Source organism: Phaenicophaeus curvirostris, chromosome 8 (genome assembly GCF_032191515.1).
Source record: "Phaenicophaeus curvirostris isolate KB17595 chromosome 8, BPBGC_Pcur_1.0, whole genome shotgun sequence".
Lineage (NCBI taxonomy): Eukaryota > Metazoa > Chordata > Aves > Cuculiformes > Cuculidae > Phaenicophaeus > Phaenicophaeus curvirostris.
This window is the reverse complement of record NC_091399.1, coordinates 1,257,781-1,284,703: the sequence shown is the minus strand read 5'-3', so window position 1 is coordinate 1,284,703 and position 26,923 is coordinate 1,257,781. Positions and strand designations below refer to the sequence as shown.

General features: G+C 38.8%; 1 protein-coding gene across 1 annotated transcript in view; it reads left to right on the top strand.

Moving 5' to 3' along the window:
- The window catches only part of LOC138723168 (neuronal growth regulator 1), a 289,849-nt gene that overhangs the window by 224,827 nt on the left and 38,099 nt on the right, over window positions 1–26,923 (top strand). The window contains exons 5-6 of the mRNA XM_069862074.1: window positions 811–931; window positions 6,370–6,521. Coding sequence (XP_069718175.1) covers window positions 811–931; window positions 6,370–6,521 — 273 coding nt within the window. The remainder of the gene's footprint in view (window positions 1–810; window positions 932–6,369; window positions 6,522–26,923) is intronic.

The window sequence follows — 26,923 nt, the reverse complement described above, 5'->3', positions numbered from 1 at the left end:
ATCTCTTTCCAGGGGAATTTGCTGTGTTTTGTTTTCAGCTTATGGTTGCCTTTTGCTAGCAACTGGAAAAACTGACGATGACATTTTATCTTTATTTGTATCTGTAGTTCTAAGCTTAAAATGTTTATTGCTATTTAAAATGTTTACTATTTTAAAAGACAAATATATTTACTGAGACAACTCTGTATCCAGTGTAATCCTGGAAATGCTGGTTTATGGTATCCGCAGTTGCCTCGTAATTGCAACGGTAAGTTTTTTCTTTTAGTACGCAAAATAAGAGCTCTAAGGCCGTGTGAGCCTATAGGGCTTATTTGGCATTTGCAGAAGCCTATGCAGCAGGTGAGTGGTGTTGGCCATGTTCCCTTCATTTCAGACCTCTGCACCCTGGCTGATACCCTACCCCTTCTCAGCCGTGGGGCATCCTCCCTGCCAAGGCCAGGGGGACCTCACAGCCTCTCAGCCAGCATCAGTGGTGGGGCATCATGTGCTTTTCTCCAATTCTTGTACAACACTTACAAATAGTTACATTTTATGTGTAGTAACTGAGTTGGAAAAACAGGTTTTTTTAGTATAGAATTCATATTTCTTCATGTCTCAGTTACGTTTTTCGCACCAGGTACACAGAATGTATATCAGGATTTTCTGTGTGGGCTAATTTTTACGCTACTCAAAGAAAACATGGTTGAATGTGAATCAAGCTGTAAAACGTGCGCCAGGCTGAGATTAACATAGAGCTTGCTGAAGAGAAGTGGCGTTAAACAATCTGCGTAACTAGATGCAAATATCCATTTTACAATTCTTTTTTTTCAGTTGCCCCCACAATTCAGGAACTTAAATCCAGCGGTGTGATGCTTGGAGGGAATGGACTGATACGGTGCGAAGGTGCAGGAGTTCCTGCCCCGGTCTTTGAGTGGTACAAAGGAGACAGGAAGTAAGTAGCCAGCGCTTGCCGACCCACTCATGCTGCTGGGGACCCACATGGAAGAGAGAGGAGACTGCCAGCCTGGGTTTGCCCCTATGAACACAAGCCCAGCAGGCTGTCCTGAAATAAATGTTGCGCTTGAAACAGAGGGCACTTGGAGGTGTTGGCTACCAACAGCCATTCTGCACAGCTTTTGGTGGAATTCCTTGGTTTCCTTTAGGCCATAGTTTCTGTGCTCAAAAATGAGGTGTGAACAGGCTGGCTGTGGCTGGGTTGTGATAGTGATTATTCCAATAATTAGCCTAATATTTAAATATGCCTTAGCAATTACAACCTTTAAGTATAGTAGCCAGAAAGATACTGAAAAAGTCTAATGAAAGAAATTCTTTTCTTTTTTTTTAATTTAAATTCATCTTCATGGGTTTCTCACTGAGGGCTTTGGGCATGGAAATGTTGGTTCATTAACAAGACTTTCAACCAAACCTTAATGTGTACTAATTTTCACCCAGATGTGGCATTTAGTGGCCTAGAACACAGGTTTATACTCCAGAGACTTGAGTAGAGCTGCTACACTTCACAGCATCCAAGGGGGTGTCAGGAAAGCACCCACCGCTCAAACCCTAAAAACTGCCTCTGTGTTTTGGTTTTGTTTACAGTCAGCTTCACTTTCAGGTCATTAGTGCTGTGTGATGATAACAAGCATCTATGCTGTCATCTTTATTTCAAAAGGCAGCTCATTAAACAGGTAGCTATTTTTCATATAGGATATTTAGTTTTACAGCTTTTAGCTTATCTAAGATCTTTTTTCTGTTACATTAACATGTCGGTCCAAAACCAAATGGATATATCCTCTTGTAAGCAAATGTCCATATGCAGCTTCTAGCTTCTGGAATTTCCTGGCTTCCAAGTGCTGAGTTTCTCAGTTCAAATGTCCCATTAAACCTAGGAGCTGACATGTGAATATTAATGACCATTTTTCATACTAAGCCGTCTGTCAGCTCATTTCTCCCTGGCCAGCTGCTCCCCTCAGGAGCATTAACGGCTCATCTTCCTTTGTGAGTTTTCAGAGCAGTCATAACTATTGTACTTTTACCATATCCTAACGCATTCTCTAAAACAAGATAATTGATCTTTACTATATATAACAGCAAAAGTTTTTCTTCCATTGGTAAAATTCATCTGCATCCTATATCCAAAGATGCATAAGATATTGGATGCATGTTGGGAGGAAATGCAGCAGAAACATATTTTATGTAGAAAGTATTGTAGGTCAGCCTTGAGCACTCTGGAATCAATTAGCCATTTCCAGTATGATAATCACCTTTCTATTTATAACATTGACCAATTCCTTTCTTCATGAGCACATTCAGTGCCACAGCAGCAACAGGACAGACTAAGCAGAGCATTTCAGGACGCTGATGTTGTGCCTTCTGTTTTCTGTTTCAGTTGATGTATCACCTGAGGCTTGCTGTAATCAGCAAGAAATGTACTGCCCTATTGTGTCTCACTGCTCAAATATTATGTTAAATCTAGTGTCGCATCCTTATTTTTGTTAAACTGTCGTTGACAGCTATGCTAGACATATATGCGTACAAAGGTACTGGATATTTCCAAACCTCCACCACTTGCAGGAAAGAGGAAAACATGTACACATTTTTTTCCTCCAGTATTTCCCTTTACCTCTTCATAATGGGAAATCAGCACAGAATCTGATAGCTCAGTTGTTGTTTAAATGCAAAACTGAGGACAGTCAACTTTCGTAGGTGTATAACAGCATAGCATCTACATTATTCTGCAGGTAATTTGCAGACATACCACGAGACTAAATTTATGTACTCGGAGTGCACGCTCTGCTATATTTTCTGCTAACAGAATAAAGAGAATCCCATTTGAAGCAGCTAGTCTTGGATTGGGCCTTTGTTTTCTAGATCAGAATGAATCTTTGAATAATTGAGCAGCGAGAGTTAGATCTGCAACCCTAAGTATATGTTCACTGTCTGAAACAAGCCTTTTGGGCCTGTAAACTACATTGTTGTTACTTAGATTAATGTAAATCCAAACCCACAGTTTCCACACTCCAGGGATCATCTCATCATAAAACAGCCATTAAAACTAAACATAAAAGCAGTTGTAGAATACATCCAGTTAAAACTACTGGTCTTCAAGGCAGAGAGTTTGTAGGATTATTAATTCTGCTTTATCACCAAGCTCACAAGAGTTGCTATTTGTTCACTTTCCATAAGCACTGGCACACAAGCAGGCTTTGCAATATTCTTCCTGGCCAAGCACAGGAAGGAGGAGACCAAAGCCCAAGAGCTGCAACCTGTAGGAGGCTGTGTGGCTTTCTAGGGCAGGGAGTAGGCAGGATGAACACCCCAACTTCTCCCTGCTGGGGAAAAGTGAAGACAGGTCTCCCAAGGGCAGGTTTCACATAATTTAGCACTTTATCTGTTAAAAATAGTGCCTCGAGCTCCACACGGGAGCTATGAGGTGGCTACACAGACCCTGAGCCTGCACCAAATCTGCAGGGTCAGATGTGCTTGGGGACCGTTGGTCAGGGACCGGTGTGCTGGGCAGCAGTTCCCCGGGATGGGGAGGATGAGGTGAGCTAGGAAGGGTATCATCAGAGCAACTGCTTGTGGATGGTGTAAATCTCTATTAGAAATGTGCAAAATGCACAATTGAATCACATTAAAAAGGTACTGGAAATTTTGGGGAAAAGTTAGTAAAATCATGTTAAAATTATAAAAATGTTTGACATCTAAAACTCCATGAGTATTCCTCTTGGACAGGAGGATGGCTTCGCTGTGCTGACTCACAGTTTCTGAAGCTCACAACTGTTCAAGTATGTTATGTTACAGAGTTATGCAGAAATTAGATCTCAGACATTAAAAAACCACAGTGGCGAAGCTCAGAAGTCACCTATCTAAAAATATTATTTCCCTCATCCTTGACAAAGCAAACAAGACCTACTTTTGAAATAACAAAACTTATTATAATGCCTTTAATATATTATAATAGCATGAAAGTATTCAAATATGAAACCAAAGGTAGATACCCTATGGGGCTGGTACTGATGCACAATCTTCTTCCGACGCATAGGCATAATTTCTGGAATAAAAAAGAGATCAGTTTTCCCTTTGAAGCTAGTGGCACCGAGAAGTAAGGTGAAGAAATGTGTAGGCTGGCTGTGCATGAGTTAAACTGCTCTTCCAGCTGGAGAAGTAACTTGGTAAAACCCTGACAAGTAATAAATGCCATGTTCAGTCAATAAGCCAGTCAGAGCAGTATGCGGGAGTAATTAATTTAAAAGTATAAGAATCTAGTTCTTACAATTGCAAATGGAAATTCTCAAAACTGCTGAGTTTATGCTAAGTACTGCCGACTCCTCAGTCCATTAATTATCTCACTTTGATATGCATATCATTCTGATTCCATTTACTCTACTTCTAGTTCTGGCCCCCCAGTGTCAACAAGTTCCTAGCAGGGATGCGGAGGGAAGATTACACGATCTCTCTGCTGCTGCTTTGGTGCTGCATGGGCTGAGCATAGGGACAGCAGAAATCCCATCACCCACTGTTTTCCAGGAAAAAAAGAATTGTTAGACCTTACAACTGTAAACAGAGATCCTGTAGTTCAAACAGCAGTTATGGGCAAAGAGGATGAGTGGAGGTGACTTGGAAAGATCTGGTAGGAATAAGGTGTAGGTGAAAGTGGATCTATCACTCCAGTACCTTGATGTCCCCTGGGAGAGGGGCAGGAAAGGGAACATGGGGGCTCAGAACCCAAAAGTCAGCAGGAAGGGATGCTGGCAGTGCCTGCAGCTCATGCTCTCCCTGCCGTGGAAGGAACATCCCAAGGAAAGTATCTTGCCTGGGACAGGAGACACTAACTCAGATGTGCTGCTGAGTACCCACCTGCTCTGTCTCCCCAAGAACCACAAGCACAGCCTCAGTTGCTGCCATGCTGATCATGCTGCCATCAGCTGTGAGCAACGGAGCCTCATAGCAGGGTGTGTTTTCGGGCAAAGGAGTCTCTTGGGTTTTCTGCAGGAGAAGCAGAAAGAGGAGGGCCGTTAATTGGCAGGTTTTCAAAGAGAACATCCACGTGTAGAAGCGCATGCATGGGTGAAAACAACAAAATTCTCCCTTCCACAAGTCTGGAGGAAAGATGAATCTTCTAACTGCTGTGTTCACCCCAAACTGAGCATTTCAGTTCCTTTTTGTTATGTTTCTCACAAAACCATGCGTGTCCATTAGATGTACTTCATCCTCTTCCCAACAATGGGCTGCAGAGCAGACCCAAGTCATTTACAGCTACACAGACTGCACAGGATAGAGAACCTCACTGTATATGCAGCAGCAGATAGTTATTAAATGGGAACAGAGGCACTTATTTAACGATTAGAAGTATTCTATCCATAATATACAGAAGTGCAATTAATGATAGACTTGAAATGTTTTTAGACAGAATGCTAAAAGATTGCATTCGGTCTTAGGATGTATGATTATATTCTTCAATGTATTAAGCAAATACTGTGTACTCCGCTCCTTATGTGAAATGTAAGTAATAATGAAGAATCAGCTGTAGCTAGTATTTTAATAACATGGTTACCCTTCTCATCTCCTTGTTTGATCAGAGGTGGTTTGTCTGCAACAGCAACACATAAATTGGTCATCTTTCTTTACCCCAGTGCAGCAGCAATGTATCTGGCATGGCTTTGGAACCAACATTAAAAGACCTGCACTGTTCCTATGAAATTTGAGGCAGGAAGCTCAAAGCCAGGGAAAGAGAGTCAGGTGAAAAGAGCCCTGCTTTGGCTTTTTCCTGTGCATCATTAACTGGTTACTGTTCAGGCTGCCATCTCAGAATGCAGTGCTGCCGTAGCACATCTTTCCAAACTGTAAGTCTAAATCATAGCTGTAAAACAAACTGTGGGCACGATCCTACATAGTCACATTTCTGTCTGTCTAATACTTGTCTGCCATCAGCTGGAGGTGTATAAGGACACAAGCAATCTCCAGAGTCTGGCAAAACACTTTCTGTAAGTCTTATGTAATACTTTTCTGCCCCAAATAAGGGTATTTATAATTTTAGTTAGGTTTGCACAATTTAACATCTAAGCTCTCCATCTGAGAGTTTATATCCTATCTTATGGCCAGGCAGGCAGGGCAATAGGCATCCGTCTCTATTTTCTTTTAACTGTAGGGGGCACAGGCAGAAACTGTTACCCTCAGCACCCCGAAGCTCCAGTATTGCCCATGGCCTCTCCAATCTGCCGCTATGATAATTTTGCTGAACAGTCTACATAGGCAGCTTGCAAACAGCTTACCATGCAGCCAGTTATACCTAAAAAAAAAAGAAAAGAAAAAAGGGAAAGAAAAGAAAAAAAAAACATTTATTGCTTAGGGTATATGAGTTACAGAAATTTTCTTTTTGCTTTCTAGACTGATCAATGGTCAACAAGGAATTACTATTAAAAATTATAGTACAAGATCACTTCTTACTGTTACCAATGTGACAGAAGAGCATTTTGGCAACTATACATGTGTCGCTGCCAACAAGCTAGGGACGACAAATGCCAGCCTGCCTCTCAACCGTAAGTAACGTGGACATGTGGCAAATGTTCATCATTGGTTTTTTCCACATACATGGATTCAAAAGCAAAGAAAACAGTAGTTTGATATTTTCCTCTGATTTCTTCAAAAAGGCACATAAATATTGTATTCCTCAGTACTGGGCAATAATGAACCTGGTTACTTATTCCATAGTGTGGAAGGGTTTCTGTTCTGAAAGTGATGGCGCATTTAGGGGTATCAATGAGTTATGAATCTAAAAAAACCTACAACTAAACCCAACCCGTCGTTATGATATACAGATAGAATTAGTATGACAAAATCTTTCTGCTCAGAATAGCAATAATGGATCACAAAGGTACCGCTGTAAATAAGGTTAAACACTCTTTGACATAGTTTCAACAAGTGTGCTGAGCTGAATAATTGGAGTAAGCCTGAGCCCTGCTTGCAGGTCGGTTTGCCTGTTGTTGTTCTCTCATACAGAGCAGTCGCGCAGGACTTGAAGTTAAATCTTTTTGAAAAGACAATAATCAGTGTAATAGGCAAAGCAATGGACTGAGATATTTTAGCATGGAGGTTATCTAAAATGGGTCCGAAATGTCCTGCTTGAAAGATATTTTTACCTGTGGATTTGTAGTATTTCACATTGTTGACAATCTATCCATCTGTTATTGGCATCCAGAGATGTTCTTACTTGAACTTCAATGCTAATCTGTTCCAAGAGTGATAAAACTGAAAGGAAAGGGAAAAAAAAATTAGTATATATCCTACACATTTTTCTTTGTATAAAGATATTCTTTATTGAGTGGAAATGCAGATTTTCAGTTGCTTAAATCCTAGGGTTATTGCCTTCTAACTGTGAAACTTCATTCTGAATATACATCCTATATGATATGTATTGTCAGGATATTCTAAATTACTGCAGAAGAGAGGTAGTAAGAAGAAAATAGCATAAAGCCTTTGCTGCCTCCTTATTTAAAAATTGAGAAATCACTAACGGTGTAAACAATGTTACACTTATTTTAAACAGAAAATGCAAGAAGTGAAAGCAAGGGAATATTATGCCAGTAGCAGGTAGAATTTGGAGTACTTGCAATTCAGAGAAGGTAAAATAAAGGTTTAGTTTAATTTTGAACAGAGCAGAGCTGAATCTGTGTCTTAGTTGCTGCCAGGATCTTATAAGATTTATGCTGTTGGTATGCCACGTAGCCACCCTTAAAAGTACTTGGCAATGCAAAGTTTGAAAATGTCATGTAAGTACCAAGTATATTGTTACATGATGTACAGGGGGTGTTCTCCATCATGAAGGAGATGGGATGTGTGAAGCAGAACAGTGTGGGAGAAAATACTGCAATCTGAGTCTGGTGCTGACCTCACGGAATGGAATATGGGTGTGATGTTAGCACAGAGGTTTGAGTGAAAGACCTAGATGAAATGTCTTAATTTTTACTGTGTTTTTTTTAAACTACTCAAAACAAGGAGAGTTTCCCAAAATTTGCTGAAGTAGATTACTGTGGGCATGAAGGACAGTTTTTTTCCTTGCTCATAGTTTGCTTTAATATGATCTAAAAGGAATATCAGTTTTAAAATATGTAAATAAAGGTAGCAACTTATTAAGTATGGAATTCCTAATCCTTCAGAGAAAATTTTCTCTTATGAAAAGCTGCTTACCTTTTATTTTGTTAGCAATGATAGCTGATCATATGCAGTGGTTTACATATGTGCGGGGGAAGTGTTAGCAGACACTAACATAGAATGGTTCGTTGCAATATTTGATAGTCAAATGTAGAATTAGGTATAATTTGAACATCGCATTTCTTGACAGATGTTAAAAATTACACATTGATGTCTTATTTCAAAACATATTTTAAACTGTTAGTTGCACTTGTGCACAGTCTGAGATGTGGAGCAGTCAGAATAGCAGTATTAATGCAGCTGCCAGGAGCAGTTGTGATTCAGGAGCCCTGCTGCATGTCCTGCCACGTTCCCATGCAAAACTGCAGTGGGTGCATAAAGACGTAGGTTTTTTTATCAAAATGCTGCCACAATGTGCAGCAGCAGTGGGAGCTTTTCAAATCCTGAGCACACCTCCGCTGTTAGGTATTGGCAGCTTGCCCAATATCACTAAGTAATTGCTAATTGACTGTTTCTGTCTGCTGTTGGGGCTTTTTTAAGAAAAATGTTTATAGCAGAGTTAGGAAATGTGTGTTTTCTTTCTTTGCACATCCCCATGTAATACATAAATGGCATTATAGCTGTGCATTGCTGGGAGCTTTTCTTGGGGACAGAGCTAAGCATCATCTCTGTTATTGGTCTCTGCATCCTATGCAGGTGTAAAACTCAAGGATATCAGGAAATAAAAGATTATTTCTTCTGCTGTCAAGGGGGCTCTGGCTTTCAGTGATCCATAAATGCGACCTTGGGCTAATAGAAAGTCATAAACCAGGTAAAGGGATGTCAGGACAAGGTAAAAGCTGACTTTGGGTGGGCGTGGACATTGACTGAGCAAAACAGACAACAGATTAATGGAGCTCTATGTAACAGAACCCATGAGGTGGATGGGGCAGGAGGAAAACTCCTCTGGCCTCATGGCTGGAGGCCAACCCCACTGCTACTGTGAGCTGGGGACAGACAGCAGAAGGTCACCCAGAAATACTTCTATCCTGGAGACAGATAGCTAGATCAGTTTGCAGAAGAACCTCTTGTCTAGGGAGTTATGAACATCCCAGATCCCACAAATGTAATGAAATTTATCATGTCGCTAACTGAAGACTTGTTGGCTGTGTCTAAGATCTAGCTATTTAATAATAAATTCAGCAGCTGTAAAATACAAAGGCTGAGCCTTGCGGGAAAAATACAGAGAAGCAGTGGTTCCAATAAATTAATAATGAATGGCAATTTGCTAATTATTCATGGCTAAGTACTCTATATCATCCAAATGTGTTGTATTTTGTGGGTAAGTGCAGAAGTATGTGATCCTCCCAGAACACTGCCTGTGGAGTGCTTGTTGGACAGTCCCATCCTGCCATCTATGGGCCTGATTTATCAGATGTTTAGTACTGCCTACACTGGCTTTTTATGCCAGCTTTTCCCAGAATTTCTGGTACTTAAGAATGTAGTCCTTTCCTTTCCTGTAAAGAAAGAATGAATTTGCTGATTCATTAAACCCACAAGATGAGGCATTATGGTGTATACACATGGTAAGAGGTTCCATCTAGAGGGATGATGAGCCAATGAGGAATGGAACAGACCTTTTATAATTATGCAGATTTTGCTTTTAAATTAGCTTAATTTTTATTTGAGACAAAAGACATTTTTGTACAAACAAATTTGCAAGGCCATTGCGAGGGGAGGGAGTTCTCATTAACCATTAGCACTGAGGTAGCTTTATTCAATCGTTTTTCTCAAGCAGCCAAAACTGAGAGTCTCTATTGCTGCTAAAGCAGCAACGTCCTTTCCAAGATGTCTCCTGTCTTTGTGCTGTCTTTACCAGGAGGCACAGTTGTTAGTGGGTTTCTAAATTTCTTTTACAAAAGATGAGTTGTGGCAGAAAGTTTTCCTGCCTTTCATTGATGAGGATAAAGGTGGAGCCGCTGCTCAGCCTCTGCTCCCCACAGCAGAATGTGGGATGAGATGCTGCCATCACGAGTCCTCGATGAGCCAGGCACAGGACTGAACTCTGCTCCGTGGCACCAGAGATCCAGACTATATCTGTCAGGTTGTAGGGTGCATTGATTTAGTGTCCTGGTTTGGTCAGGGGTGCAGCACCAACCCCATACTTCTATAAGCTTGTCTTCATCTCCTCTTTCCTCCATATAAGCACTTGTTAAACTAGGGCAGAAAACTCAGTGGTTGTTGAAATCCTGCACTTTAAATCTGCATGTAGATTTAACCTATACATCCAAAGAAACTATAAATCTACTTAAGACGCAGTTCATAGAAGCATTAAATTCACTACTACCTATCTGATATCTGCGTGTCCCTTGAAGATATGCCGTCTACAAAAGTCTAGACTCATGCAAGCCTTCACCTCACAGAAGGCGAAAATAATCATTACTTCTCTAGTACACGTGTGTGTGGCTGTTCTTAATTAAAGGTATTCTTTTTGTTTTCTAAAGAGCACCTCCTATACATTCCCTAGTACTTTTAGATATGCTTTAAATAATTTCTTTGGCAAATGGGACCTTTCCTAAGAAAACTTGCAACACAGAGGAGGCATCTGTCTGTGACAACTGCCAAAGAAATCATTTCATTTAAATGGTCGTATGCATCATCCACAGGGGTTTCTGACTTTCAGGTTTATACAGAAATCTTAGATATGTTGTTGGTAGTTATTTAAAAATGTAAATAACTGTGAAGAGCTGCAGAAAAGGTCAGCAGTGACATTTTGAAGGATAAGGAATGTAGTAAGGTGTGCAAGCAATGTGGTAGTATTTTTTGCTAATTTAATTGCTGCAGCTAAACAGAACTACTTTATTGAATAAGTGTCCAACTGTGAACTTATGGTTAGTGCAACATGCTTCTAATCTTGTCTCAAGCATTTCTACTTACCAGGAAGCGCCAGACCGTGCCCTCAATTTATGTGTTGATTGCATTGCGTCCTGGCTCTTACAGAAGGATTCCTAATTAAACTGCTGTATTAATATTCTTAATACATTCAATTTTGTGCCTAAAATGCAACAAAAAATTAGTATTCTTAAAAAAAATTAAATTAATTCATCGTAAATTGCACATATAATAATATGCATACTTCTCAACAACATCTATGTATGATTGGTGTAGTGTTAGCTATGTCTGCTGGAAGACTCAGAGGTATGAGGGTATCTGCAGTGTGGTATAAGGGCATTGCCAGGACACAACTTATAAACAGTGGGACAGGTAACCATTTTCCATGTTTTTTTCCTCCTGTGTCAAGTCATGAAAATCAAAGTAAAGCTAGGCTTAAGGTGACTTCAGAGATCACATCAGTCTTCTGACCAAGAGCTGGCTCACTATACCAGTCGTTATTCCTGGCAGCTGTTGGACTTGCTCCCCTCTAATCCATAGTGTCCCCCGAGGATAGGTTGTAGCCATGCTTCTTTCCTGCATTAGCCTCACTTCCTTCGTATTTAAACCAGACATTTTCTTACTGCAGCTATAGCCTATTTCTACCCGTCAGTCACCATGGGAAGAAAAGAGAGCAGGGAGCAAGAAGAAATGAGATCTGGGGAGAGGAAGGGAAGGACAGTGCCATGGGAAAATAATTGTTCCCAAGTTCATAAAAGCATCTCCTGAAACAAGCAAGAGAACCTTTCAAAATTAGTAATTTTACATACCAATAAGCACATCATCAATAATAGTGGTGACGGGGTGGCCAAGCAGACATGCTGCTGGGACAGGTACCTTCCATCACTGTTTTGCAATGATGATTTAATGTTGACTGATGCCTTGGATGCAGTCATGCTCTGGAAGTGGCTTTACTTAAACCTTAAATGCTTCTGTATGCACTTGTTCTTCCTGCTTTAGCAAGCTTTAGGGTTGTGCTGTTTTGGGGTTTTTTATTTTGACTTTTTTTCCCCAAGCATATCCAGAAGCTGGGATGTGAACTTCTTAAACTCAGCCTCTCTGGAGCTGTATTTAGAGCAAAGGAACACACAATGCGGCTGTACTGCAGGAACCTGGTGGCAGCAGCTGCGCTGCTCAGATTAGTGGTGCAGCAGGTGTGTCTGTGGGGCACTTGGTTCAGCATAGTCCTCAATGCACTCTGCAAGGCTGTGGTCGCAGCCTCCTTCAGGATGAGCTGAATAATATTCTCCTCATGTAGACTGGGTCTGGGCTGCATCACTAGCTGTGCTGCCTTCTCTGTGACACAGACCTCTGGACCTCCTGTGGGAGTTGTCCTGTATCACCCAGGCTACATGCTGGTACTGCTGCAGGTGGTCCTTTTTATCACTGATTGAGCTTTTAGATACCCTGCAAATATTGCTTGGGTCATCTTCTGTTCATGTTGTATGGTGTCATCATTAAACTCAGCAGTTTCATTTTATTGACTGAGAAATTGTATTTTATTGTATTTGGATATGTTACAGGTTTCTGCTAAGTTTTAGCTTGATAGCTTTGCTTGATTTAACAAATTTGACATTTCTAGAAGGAAATTTATTCTCCAGGGAAGTTCTCTTTGTGTTCACAATTTCAGCTGTTATCCAATTACTTAAGAAAGATTTTACTATTTTATCTCTCACCTAGTGGCCTGCAAAGCAAACCAAACTTGAATTTGCATATTTCTGTGTTATGTCTTAGCCAGGAGGACTGGTCAGAAAATATAAATATATACATATATACAAGCATTTATAAAAATATAAACAAAATTTCCTGTACTCATTATAAGCCTATTCAAAGACTGCATAAGTAATTCAAGAGACATTTATTGATTTAATAAGATTCAGATCAAGCCCAAAGTCTCCTGTAGATATCACTGTGTAAAGACCTGGTGCCATGGACCTAATTTTTGATTGGAGGTGCCCTGTCCTCCCCACAGGGTGCACTCACTCCCCAGATCTGTTCATCCATCTCCTGCTGATCATGCAGAAAATGCCTCTTCATCTACATCTCAGGAGGGGTGATGGACAGGGAGCAGAGTTGAAGTTTGTCCTGGGAACTTCCAAATCATTTGTAAAGGGGTGTTCATACACCTGAGCCATCATGCTTTCTTAAGGATTCTGACCTGCAGCAAGGGACATCCATTTTCGTGCCTGTATGGTTTCGTGGTATACTCTTTATAAAGCCAAGACAAATCTGCATGTGATGCATTGTCACATCTAGAAGCTAATAACATCTGTGGTGTATCTCTGCTGTTACAGACTGAAGGTGATTTTTCTTCCCTTCCCCCCTGCCCCTTTGTGGGGGCTCTTATCTTCACTGGTGGGTCTTCTAGTCTAAGTCTTCAATTTCACTTACCATATCTAAGTTGATATAATGGGATCAGCTGCTACAGGACAAGTGATCCATCATGGAAAGGACCTGTCCTGGGGATGAAGACTGGGATGGACATCCAGATCCTGATCAGCATGTTGAAATCCAAGGAATTTGAGAGGCAGGGCTATAAATTTGGGAGTCAGTTCCTCAGGGACCTTTCTCAAAGATCAAGGTGTGTTCATCCAGAGCATTTTGAGTGATCATGTTCCCAGTGGAAAACAACTCTCTGAAAACTTTCAGCCATCCTCGATGGGATTCATACACAAAGTAAAAATCTTTTTTCTTGCCCTGTTCTCGCACTGGGTGAAATGCAAACGCATAATGCAGCTGAACAGCATGCAAGTAAAACAGAGTTTTCTTTGCATCACAAGTACACCTGGGGGACTAATTTCATAAGATATTGCTGAGACAAGAAGCCTGGCGGAGCTAAAAATTCAGTATCTTAAATTCATATATTCATACAGAGTAAGATAAATGTCCAAATCTTTCATTTATGTAAGTCATAATAATTCTGTTAGATATTAGGTATGAGATCCTTCCATATGGATGCCAACTGCTGCTCCAGGTAACAATTACTGAGAGTTAAGGAGAAATTTTCTCAAAATCCATTTTCCAGCTTGAGCTTTATTATGAGTTTTATGACAGTAAGTGACTGAGATGGGGCGAGGTAGAAATAACCTGTCTGAGCAAGGCCAGTTACACGTGTTTCTCCTTGACATTTAGAAGAATCTTTAAAAGCCTGAGAGCATATCTGTGTTTGAGGAGAAAAATATAAAGTAAAAAAAACCCTAACACCATAATCTTTGCTATGGATCCTTGCAGAAGTTGTCTTTAGATATGCTTTGTTATATTTGTGTTTATATTCTCAAATTATGCAATTATAACCATAGCTAACAACATTTAGACACATTCTTGGTGAACTGGATAAATCAAGGAGGTTGAAGCATGTCTAAATATTCATCTTGGGTAGGAGTTAATTATGATGATTAAAATATTCAAGGTCATCTCTGGAATTTACACTACACTGCTGAATGCAACAGCTATCCATGCCCTGACCAGGGTGAGGAGCACCAGCTGTCAGAGCTCTTCTAGAACTTGTGTTTCTTTTCAAGGGGTAGAAAAACTCTAAGTAAATTAACTTCATAGAAAAATAAAAAATCCAAAGAGTACCATGTGTAACAAATGGGATGAAAATTAGTAGTATTGTAATATAGTGATATAAACATATTATACAACTCAATGCGGAACACAGCCTTGGCCTAAAAAATTTTGCAGAATGGAGGTGGAGGTTCATAAAGGGCTGATAGGAAACAAAAGATGACAAAAATCCCATGTCAAGAGATTAAAGACGATTATCGTCTATCTTCTAAAGGAAAAGAGGTTTATTGAAATATTGGTTGGTCTAGAGAAGGTGTATTAGGAAGTTTTCTCATTAAAAAAATCCTGAGAGAGCTTTCACCTGCACTAATCAGTGGCAAATTTTATACTTAATGCAAAGCACTTCATTAAAATATTATTAAGTGCAGAACTTATTTTCCTAACAAGTTGTTGAGACCAAAGCACATGAGGCTTTAAAAAGGATTTAGCTATTGATCAAGAATATCAAGAATTTTCATAAAATTCATAGAATTAAATTTAAACCCAAGACTTCAGTATTTAAGCAAATAGTCCAACAGGTTGGAAAATGCCATGACTGAGGTGATTTACCAAACAAATTCTAGGTTATTTAACAAAAACGGTTACCCAAAACCAATGTTTATCTGGAAAAGGTGCATACTTCTGTCATGCTTCATGTCCGCTAATTTAGAGATTAGTAGAAAAAAAATTAGACATAGACATGTTCTCTAGAGCTTTTATTTACATTTTGCTGAGAGCTGCTATGTGGCTGAGCAATTTGTGAACTGAAGAAAATTAGAAAGAAAAAAAAATACCCTTTTTTTGCTGCAAGTAATCTCAAAAGAGATTCAGAGATTTTAAAAGGAGAGCTTTGTCAGTGTGCCAAGGATATAAACACTAATTAACCTCTGAACTGAATCTCATAAGTAACAAAACGCTGAGGTATTTCAATAAATTTCTTAAATAGAGGATTCAATTAATGTTATTCTTAATTCCACCTACAGGTTTGTATGCTGAGATTCTGACTGTTTTTTAAAAATAAGCTGAGTATAAAAGCTTATTCTTCTTGAGACTTTTCCAAACCTCAGACAAAAAAATGTTAGAATTAGATGCTTCAGCATTGCTTGAAATACTGGTAATACTTTGCAAAAAAAACCCCAACTATAATTAATAGATTGTGTAGTATTTAGATTTACCAACTTTATTACAAGATAAAGCACAAAGCTGAGAACTTGATCATTCAAAGCCTGTTAATTTACTCAGTGAAAATACTATTCTGAGAAAAAAGAATTAAATGTTTAATTTCACATAAAAGAGGACATGAGGGAGAAAGCAATAAATCTCTCAAAGTAACCACACCAAAAAGTAAGGTGCATCACAATTAACTTTGGAGCAATGATCTAACAATGTCTTATCTGAATCAAGGGAGATTTCAATGCTTTTAAAGCTATGGTTTTACAGCTAAAGGTATTTCTGTACACTTCTCTATCTCGTGTGGCAAGACAATTCACCTTTCTTCTTTAACTAGAATACAGTTTAAACAACTGATTCCTACTAATATCAGAGTAGTATTCTGTATGGAATATGCCTGTTCTAAAATAGTACTTTTAATTAATGATTAAGTGGTTGACATTTTGAAGGAGAATAGCGGTTTTTATAAAATAACAAAACTTTTTCCCTGAATTTGGATTTCTAAATGAGGATGCAATATGAGAAAAGGATTAAAGTTTGCCTTCACTGCTTATCATCATCCAATATGATTGCAGTATGTCACCTATCAGACACATGGGTCTCCTGTTTAAGAAATCTTACTGGCAGTTAATTTCTGTTTGCAAACAAAAGGCTTAGTCTTGACCTTTCAGCATTTACTCTCCAACAGCCATGGCTGAAACTACTCCTGGGCTCTGTAAACACTCTTCCACATTTTGGAGCAGATCATCATGTCCTGAAATATGCAAGTCAGAAAAGTAGTTCAGCTCTTTGCAGTCTTTGGCAACAACTGCTATTAAAAAAATAAAATAAAATAAAATTTCCAGGCCAGGGACTGAAACCATAACTCCCCAATTTGTATAAAGTTTTTCATAAATCATAGAATTATAGAATTATTTGGGTTGGAAGAGACCTTAAATATTCCAACCCTGCTACCATGGGCAGGGGCACCTCAGGCTCTTCTTGGACAGAAAAACCTTTCTTATAAAACAGCTGTAGTTACTGACGCTGTCATTTTGGCAGGTGGGCAGCCGGGACGGACGTAGTATGTCTCACCTCATGTCCTTGGTCTGACACACGCAGCCACTCCGCTGTAGTGGAGCAGGAAGGAGTCTGGCTGTGATGCTGCACATGATGACAGAGTAAAAGGAAATTCCCCTTGAATAAATATTTGTTCAATACTGGTTGAGCAATGCAAAGGTTGGGTGAGGGTTGTCTCTACGCATAAATCAGCACAATAAAGTCCTGCTTGGGAAAATAACTGCTTAGGCCGAGGGATGAAGTTGGTGCAAAAATTGAATGGGTATGAATTTGTCATGCATAAATCCAGGCTGAGAGAGGAGGATTTCTAATGCTTAGAACAGCTGGGTTCAGCAACAGTCTTTGATAGAGAGTAGCAGGGCAAGCAACCAGAATTATTTTGACAGTGAGTGAAGCTTAATGATTTTATCAACAGGATTTGTCCTCAGTGCAAAAGAAATGAACGTAAAACCTCAGGTCTGCTCCATAAAAAAAAAAAAAAAAAGACAGAGCGCTTGCATACAATTTCCTTTCCACTGTTCCAATGAACACCTTCCTGCAAAGCTAAAAAAAGCAAATTTCACCCAGAGATTTAGTGCTGGTTTGACATGTTTAACAATCGGGGTATGTGGTTGGCATTAAAGAAAACAATTAGCCTGGGTCTTAATCTACCTAATGTCCTTTTTCACATTTCTAGATTTCTTTAAGGTAGTCTTTATTGTTTTGCATTTAAGAAAATAAGTCCTGTTTGCCTTTTTGCAGATGAAGATATATTTTATTTTGAATACGTTAGGAGTAGCTAGTTGTGTTATTAAAACAGTGAAAGAACAATGTAGGGAGGGTCACTGTCACTGTAGGCATTTGCTGAGGAGGGACTAGAAAAGGAGTTGGGGCTAGTCCAGGGTTATCTCAGCAAGGTTTAGGTGGATTTGGTATCCAAAAGAACAGAATAGTTATTTGTATTTCCAGAAATAATATGTTCAGTTCTTGCATGCTAATAGTATGTTTATAATATGCTAATAGTAGTTCACCTGTGCAATGAGATCCTAAGCCGTAGCATGACACTTACCTTAACAAATTGTGCGGATTCTCCATCAGAAGAAGTAGCAGAAGAGCAAGTCTTCTCTTACCTTTACAAGGGGTTATCCTTGGTTTGAGTGTAATCTTCTGAGGTAGCATCCCAAAATGTAAATAACAGATAATGTAATAATTTTATTTGACTGCCTTGAATGGGAAAAAGCTATTGGGTCTGTCAACTGCTATCACAGTCTGATACATCTAAATCCCTCACAGGAAATGATAAGTGAATCCTTTGAGAAGCACGTGTTGCTTTTTTATTTTAAACCATTGATGTGTGTGCTGGGATTCGCCGTTTTCTTGTATGCTATTTGCAGACTTCTGTTCCTTGATCTCAGCTTTTAATAGCTCCCCAGGCAATAAACATATTTCCTTCTTCTCACTGTTTGTCCAATGACATGTTCATAGATTAGCCAGGCACTGTTCATCTCATGTTCTACCTATTTTCCAACACACAACTGTACCAAATGAAAAACTGTTGTACTTCTCTATGACTCGTTTCTAATCAGAATAATCTACATTAATAGCATTAATTGTGGCTTTTGCATTTTTTTTCTCTGACTTGTACCATTATGTGCCACACTATTTCTCTTGAAAAGTTTGAAGTCAATTCTTATACTGTGTTCCTTCTTAAACTCTGAATAGATATGTGCAGCCATAACTCCAGCTTAATTAAGTCTCCTTTTACAGAAATTGTAGACATTTTATGATTTCCATCATGACATTGGCACATTTCACCATGTAATTTATAGAGATTTGTAATGATTCATTTGATAGGCATTGTCTGTGGATTTCATTTCATCAGGGATCAGTAGAACTGTAATTACGAAGTAATTATTAAATAACTTATTCACAAATTGCTGCGCCAGTGAAAGCAAATATCAGAGCAGATGAAAAGCATCTAGTTCTTCTAGGCATGTGTTGTATACATACAAGGATTGCAGAGATGAGGGTGCTTACTCTAAATGCAGTGGGAATATATAGTTCAGGCAAGAACATCTATAAATTAAAATGAGGCTTTCATTCCGCAAGGAGTTATCTATGCTCATGTTCCAGAGCTGCAAGCAGCAGAAGAGTTTCATGTGGGAAGCCCTTCAGGTAGTTTTCCTGGAGGTGATTGGGTCAGAAACCAGGTCGGGGGTAGCATCTCTAAGGGCTGACCACGGATGTGATGGACCCTGATTGCGCAATACCCTGATTGTATATTGGCTGCAAATGTTAAAAATTTGGTTAGGTACTTGAACTCTTCCCAGTCAACTCTCTGTGTCCAAGATGCTGTTCTAACTCAGCCCGATTCCCATTTTCTTCCTGTTTTCTGAAAATCAGGATGAGAAGTTGCTCAACTGCCTGCTACTGTTTGAATGTTTTCCTTATCCCAAGGCTGCAATGTGAGCCCATGGAATGTGAAGGTTCCAGCCCCAAGTCACTGCTCTGAGTTGGTGAGAGGAGAGTGTGCAGAAACACGGCTCTCATGTATCAAGACTTGCATCCTTACAGGTGGTCTCCTTGTTTGACCCTCTCATTAATAATATTTATTCAGAAATCATGCTCTGCTACAGTGAAATGAACAATTTGTGTTCATCAAAGCAAAATAAATGAAACAATTTTAGTAAGTGCGTGGCTGAGCAATATTATTGACTGCACCAGAACAGTGTAATTCGCATTCATGCATGTGCAGAGCTCTACAGAATTAAACAGTTTTATCAAATATGTATAATGCAGTGTGGCATGATATCCCATGTTAAAAGTTTGGAAAAAACCAGAATTACTCTTGGTGGTTACAGAGTACAACATTTTATAATGTTTCTATCCCACAAACCTTTTATATGGCCCGGATCAAATGTGCACATGTTAGAGCAAATGCTGCTGGGTATATTGATCAAAGGCCTTAAATACCATAGTCAGCTGTCTCTCCTGTAGATTTCATCTAGCTTACACTGAATGCCAGAAAAAAAAAAAACACGTCTACCTCTTTTCAGCATCCAGGTAAAGTGTAGCCAGCCATCAAGCAAATATTTTTATATGTCCCTTGATCTTTCCAAGCAAAGATGAAGCATGGCTTAACAATATACTCCAGCCTTGCTTGGAAGCAACACGCTGGCAGAGCTGCAGGACTGTGTAGGAGAGGAAGGTGTCTCCAGGAAGATTGCCCTGTGTCCAGGCTAATTTTATTGCAGTTTTGGATATTCAGAAGTGGGAGAAAATTAACAACCAAGCCTATTATTATGAACCTAGCAAAAGCATTTATTTAAAAGTATTAGCAGTTGCAGGCATATCGCTTTACACACAGGAAGGAGTTAGAGCTGTGGCATGTGTCACATCTCATCTCTAATATATATTTTGCCTTATTTACTTCCAGAAATGTAGCAACAGTTGTGCAAATTTAAAGAATGACCTCTAAAAACAAGAATATAATTATTGGGAGTCAGAGCAATGCTAATCATATGTTTCTGAACAGCAAAAATGCTAACAGATTTCTAGTTCTACATTATTCATGAGCTTCCTATTTATACATATGAATGAAAGACAAAACTAAAAGGATGCAGTGTACTTTGTCATTTTTTCTTCATTTTGTTATGGCCTCAACAGCTGTACAAATCATTAAAGCTGCAGTTTTCTCTGGAAAAATCTGAAATAGGAAATAAGGACTAATGAGCAAATATTGTTTGTCCTTTATGAAACTGTAACTTTAACAACTGAATAAAAACATTGTATTTCATATAACTCCAGTGATATATACATAATTAAAATGTTGATAGGAAATAGAAATTGAATCAGTCTCTCTCTTTCCTTTACACTGATTTTGCTGCTTAAGTCACACAGCACACCGGTGACGTAGCACCAGGAAAGGGGCAGCTTCATTAGCAGCCTCATTAGACTTTTGACATCAACAGAAGGTCATATTCAGCATAGTGCCCCTGACAAATGGGTTGTCTGTCATTGCTATTTCTTTGTCCATTTTGCAATTCGATTATGTGGCTCCATCCTGTAAACTTGGTTTAGAAGAGCAACAGGCTGGGAAGGATTGATTAAACATTTAGAGAACACTTCCAGAAACCTCTTAAAATATGCTTTTTTCTCTTTCACAAATAGATCCCTTCCTTTCCCTCCATTTTAATTAAAAGCATGTGATTTATTTAAACTTTTTTTTTCTTCTAGGAGAATCTCATATGGCTGCTGTATGCTCATGGATGGTCCCTGGGCATTCGAGTGTGCTCTCTGCTTTGCCATTAGCTTGTGTGTGATGCAGAGGGGACCATGGCAGATGCTGCCATGTGTGGATTGATGGGATAACCACAAAGTAGCAGCTGAAATGGACGGTCGGGCAACACAGGGACAGGCTAGATTACCACAGGAAGCTTTTAAAAAAAATCCCTTAACTGATCGTGGTTAAGACAACAGTTTCTTCTTTTCCTTTTTGGTAGACAGGTTGCCATGGGTCTGGCTGCAGCCGCTCACTGAGAAATTGAGTTGCTTTAGATGTGCAGGGGAAGGGAATTTCAAAATTTGTATTCTCAGTAGTGCTTTTCTGATAAAGACTATGAGAAAAAAAAAATGTAAACCTTGAGGAAGACTCATAAACTCAGATTCTCAACAGAGATTACAAATTGGTTGTGCCTTTTATTATCTTTTTTTCTTTTTTTGACAGTACTCCTCAGTGTCTGGTAACTGGATATGCAGCACTGAGAGAAAGGCTTTTTGATTTGATATCAAACAAGCCCTTTAATTTATCTTCTTAGAATGCAAAAGTGCTGTTTAAGGTTTTCTTCATTTGTGAAAGTTATTGTTATATTTCGTAAGCTTCAATAAGTGTCCCTAGGTGGGGCATCCAATGCTTTAGAAATCTTCTTCTTCATCTAAAAGGACCTCAGTTTCTTCGAAAAAATACTCCTCGCATGGCTGTATGTAGAATAAGTAGCGCCTCCCTCATACCAGTGTGGCCAGACCATTTTGATGTCCATGTTGTTTCAGGATAAAAGCAGAGCTTCATGCCAGCCACCTGCTGCTGGTTCCTTTCCCTTCTGAAAGCATCTGCTTAGACCCAGAGCACCACTTCCCTCTCCAGTGACATGTTTGCTGTTCGTCATTTCTTCCACAGCCAGAGGTTCTTCAAAAGGCTGTAGGCAGACCTACGCACTCAGTGCTTGTGTGGGACTCACTGTAAAATAAAATATTTCTGGCTGGGTTTGGAGCTCTTTACCTTTTCTTGGCTTCTTGTTGCACGTAATTTCCCCACCTCCAAACTACCCATGACCATATTATCTTTGCAACTGGTGAATGACTTCTTTTTGCTATCCTGACCTAAGTGACCACTTCTGTGGTTTGGTTTACATTTTTCTCTTAGCCCTGCTTTGTGGGAGGTTCTTCAGACAGAGGTTGGATGGAACGGTTGCAGGCTACAAGTGCTGAGGTCCATTCTGAAATCTGTAAAGAATCAGGTGTTCAAATTTATTTTTCAAATCTGAAAAATTTCTATTTCCATTTATTTAAATTTGGGTTCATTACTTGAATCTTTTTTGTGATTTTTTTCCCCATTTTTGAATAGTTTAATGCTTTTAAATACTAGTGCAAAGATATACTATTGATGGGACCTTAAACTAGCGGGTGTATTTTTGTGATACTCAAAAAGTAGTCCGCAATGTGAATGGGGTTTTTTGCCAAAATCCCTTTGCTCAGAACACATTTCCTGGATTCATTCATTTCCACAAAACGCAAGGATTCCTGCAAAAAGCGAAGCCTTGAGCATATACTGACTTTTTACAATTGTTAGAGTGGGAATGGAAAGAGCAGAGTATTACTGGAAAGAATATCAAATGCGTGAGCATTATTTTAAACATTATTTTTAATGTTTACAATGGAATATGATCTTTGCTTGTTAGTGGTTCAAATCTCTCTATTTCTTCAGGCTATAAAAGTAGTTCATAATACATAAAATATAAATATTTATTCTGGAACTTATTAAAAATTAAATAAATTTAAAATTTTAGCGGAATTGCATTATTTTGGTAGCTTTCTTTGATTTTTCATATGAAAATCAAATTCCATTAGAATTTTAAGTAAAACATTAAACTGCACCCCTTAATATTTGAGTGCCAGCTAAGAACATAGGTGGTGCTCAGGCCTAGTACTCCACAGAAATGGATTTCAATGAGTGCTCTCATAACTTATTTTTCATTGGATGTCTTTTACAAGAATACACTATAAGGTGTCATTAACATGGTTTTCTACAAGCTTAAAAATATTTGAATATTTATTGAAAAACTCTTGCTATCAAGCAAAACTAAACTACTGTAGATATAGAACAATGAGGGCTGCTGAAGAATGGTTGGAGTAAACTACCTGGCAATTTCAGGTCCCAAACTCTAGGCTAATAATTATTTAATTTTTTAATTGTCTCGTAGACATTGTGCTATTAAATGCTAGCCATCCTGTAATAAAAGAACAAGATATTTAAATAAAATAAACCATTACTAGGCAATTAAAATGTGATAACTCAAACCTGCAAAAGAGCTCAAATTGCTGTTTCAAAATATTAATTGTGAATAAAAGACATGGAATAAATTAAGGCTATGTTTCTACCCAATTTGCTTACACTTTCAGTTGAAAAGAATTATTATTAAGTATGTTTCTCCATTTACCACTGCACTCAAACTGTTTCTGGCTTACCTAGGCTTAAGAACCTTCATTTCAAAATAAATCATTAATATTTAACATAGCTGATGAAGCCCAGGGGAGATTAGATGGAACAAGCCTGGTTAAGTATCGTAAATCATAGGTCATAAATGAAAATAGTTATGAAGGATTTTTAAATTAATTAATGTGTTTGTATTTAATTGTCACTTGTATTTTGGACCAGTTATTGATTCCTCCAATATGTGGGAAGTCTAAATATTATTACAGCAAAATCCATCAATTTAACTGATGCAGACTGAAACAAAACAACATTTTCGTATTCCTCTTTTACAAAATTCTCTCCTTGTGATCTGTAAGTGTGCTAGTCTCGTAGCATCATGTTTGACGCTTTCTCATGTCTAGAAATTGCTCTCTCATTAGACAAGATGTTACTGATACTGAGTAAGCACCTGCCCCCTTCATATGATAAAATATCTCATAATGTGCTTTCTCTTACACAGTGTGTGTAAATGCCATTCTATAGTAAATATGAATATCCAAACATACTTTTTCCTTTAACTCTATGACAAAAAGCCCCTCCCCAGATTTCCTGTAGGCTTACTTTAAGTACTGGAACACTACTATGAGGCCTCCTTGGAACATTCTCTTCTCTAGGCTAAAAAAAAGCCCAACTTTCTCAGCCTGTCCTCATATGGGAGGTGCTCCAGCCCTCTGATCAACTTTGCGGCCTCCTCTGTACACTCTGTAACAGACCCACGTCCTTTTTGGTGCCACAGACCTTGGTGTCATTGGGAAACTCACTGAGAGTGCTCTCAATCTCACTGTCTGTATCACCAATAAAGGTGTTAAACGGCACCAGTCCCAATACTGACCTCTGAGGAAAGTCACTTGTCACTGGTCCCCACTTGGACATTGAGACCTTGACCACATCTTTTCATGAGTGACCATCAGCCAGTTCCTTATCCACTGAGTAGTCTATCCATCCAATCTATATGTCTCCAATTTAGAGAGAACTATGTTGTGTGGGACAGCATCAAATGATTTGCACAAGTATGGGAACTGTTTAGAGTATGGATGATTAATATCTAGACAGCTAAATACTAGAATAAATAAGAACAATATTAGAAAGAAAAACTACAATATTCCAGTGCTATGGTTTTATCAAATCAGACATGTACCTTTTCTTGTGCATCTAACTTCTCAGTCTTCTGACTAAGTACTATAGAGCAGAATGGATTTCTTGTGTGTGTTATATCCTAAAATAAGATTTCAAGAAACATAAAGTTTTAGCCAAAGGCAACCTGAGTTTGTTCTAGTAGTCATTTTACACTTGGGATCAAAATACCTGAAGAATGGCAGAAACAGATGTTAGAATGTTGAATGTTACTGAAAACAATTAAAACATTTCATAGTTTCTGTTTGTCAGTTATTGTGAAATAGGTTGACTTTCTGGCACTGTAATAGCGAAGAATACAAAGAATTAAATTGTATCTCAGACTCGTATTGCATTGCTTTTTGTTCCGAACAAAACAGAATTTGAGCATGGCCTATGGCTTTATTTTTCATTTTTAAAAACCAGCTGCAGAGTGATAAAATAAGCTATCTTTGTAATCAAAACCTGGGTCTTTAAGTCAAGACCTCTTCTGTAACAGTCCCAGTGGCAGGATGGTGCTGAGCTCATATTGGGAGGGGGCTCCACAGAACTGGAAAAAGCAATGTCATTGTTATGTTGCTGAAGAACTGAAGAATTATCATTCCCTAATGGAACAAAATGGTCTTTACAGTAGCATTAACACCCACAAACAAACAAACAAATGTTTGCTGGCTCCAGTATCACCAGAATTGTACTCCCACATCTGCAGCTGAGTGCAGGGAGAAGGCAGCTGTCCCACGTGGCAGTAGGCACCATGTCCACCATCAGGGATGTTGCTACGTAGGAATAGAACTGTCTGCTCCCTGTCTTACTATGGAGCAGTACTGGATTGGTTCTGTGTTGGTGAAAGTTTGTGATTTGTGGCTTTTAAAGACCTTAATTTGTAGAGGATATCCTTACAATCTTCATACACTGGAAATACATATTTATTATATTTTACATATTGTTGATATGAAATTAATTACAATATTTAGAGCAGAACTGGTCTTCAGAAGTGAGAAACATTATTTTCTGTTACCTTGAAGATTTTTCCGGGGACATAACCATTTCAACAGACTAAGAACACTAAGTCAAGTGGCTTGATGTGGCTTGTCATTTCAAATTTATTATGAAAAAAGTTTGTAAATTTGCTGTATAAAATGCCGAGACAGCACAAGCAGGTGAAGACTGAGGGGTTTGACAAAGTACCAGAAATAGGGAAGCTGTCAAAAGTTCTGTGTGTTTTTCATCAATAGTACACAGAATGCTGATGTGGGGGAAAGAAGGGAATGGAAACATAATGAGCACTTTTCTCTCCTTTGTGTTTATGTCAGGACAAGGCATGGAAAAAGAGAAGGGAGAATGAAGGCAAACATCTGTCATGTTCCTGTTGCATTTCAGATTTTTTAAAACCTCATATTATTTGTGTCTCCACCGTTGCCTTTCCCTTCCTGGATTTAATACTGTACTAAGACTTGAATAAAGGTCTTGCCAGTATGTGAGCTACGGCTCCAAGGGGACTGGAGCCACAGCTTGGACTGTGACTATCTTAGTGCTGTACAAATAATAAATTAACTTGCAACACCAAAGAGGTTTCAGTCTCTACATCTTCGCTAAACATTGTGAGCAATTTTGGAAGTTACCAGATTTCTTTTTAGATAAATTTTATCTTAACTTGCAATGTGGAAAAACTTGCAGTATTTGCCAATGCAGACTGAGGTTTTGTTAGTTTTTCTCTTCTTCTCTTCATCCGTAGGCCCCTCTGTATAGAATCATAGAATAACCAGGTTGGAAGAGACCCACTGGATCATCGAGTCCAACTATTCCTATCAAACACTAAACCATGTATAAGACTGCAGTGTTTTGTGACTAGAAGCATCATGTACCTGTTTGAGGCCTATTGTATTTCTGAACTCTTCTTGCACTCTTGTAGACAGCAGTTTAATATTGAAACTGTTCACGTTACTGAAGCAGTAACTTCCATAGGAAAAACTGTGCCCTGGAAAATACTGATCGTACTATCCTTGTGAGCTGCCATAACAATTGTGTTTCAATATATTTATGATGAGCTGTGTGCATGAGTTGCTATAGTTTGTGCCAGCTGGCTGCTGAACTCAAGTCTGTGAGCAGTGGACAGGGAAATGTCGCTTCATTAACAGTGAAGAGTGAGGGACAAGTCATAACTCATGGAAAAGTATGTTTGAACTGAGTGGATGTTTGTGCTACTATAAGCAGTAATGATGCATCTGTCACTGTAAAGTCTGTGCATTTCTAAATGGAAAG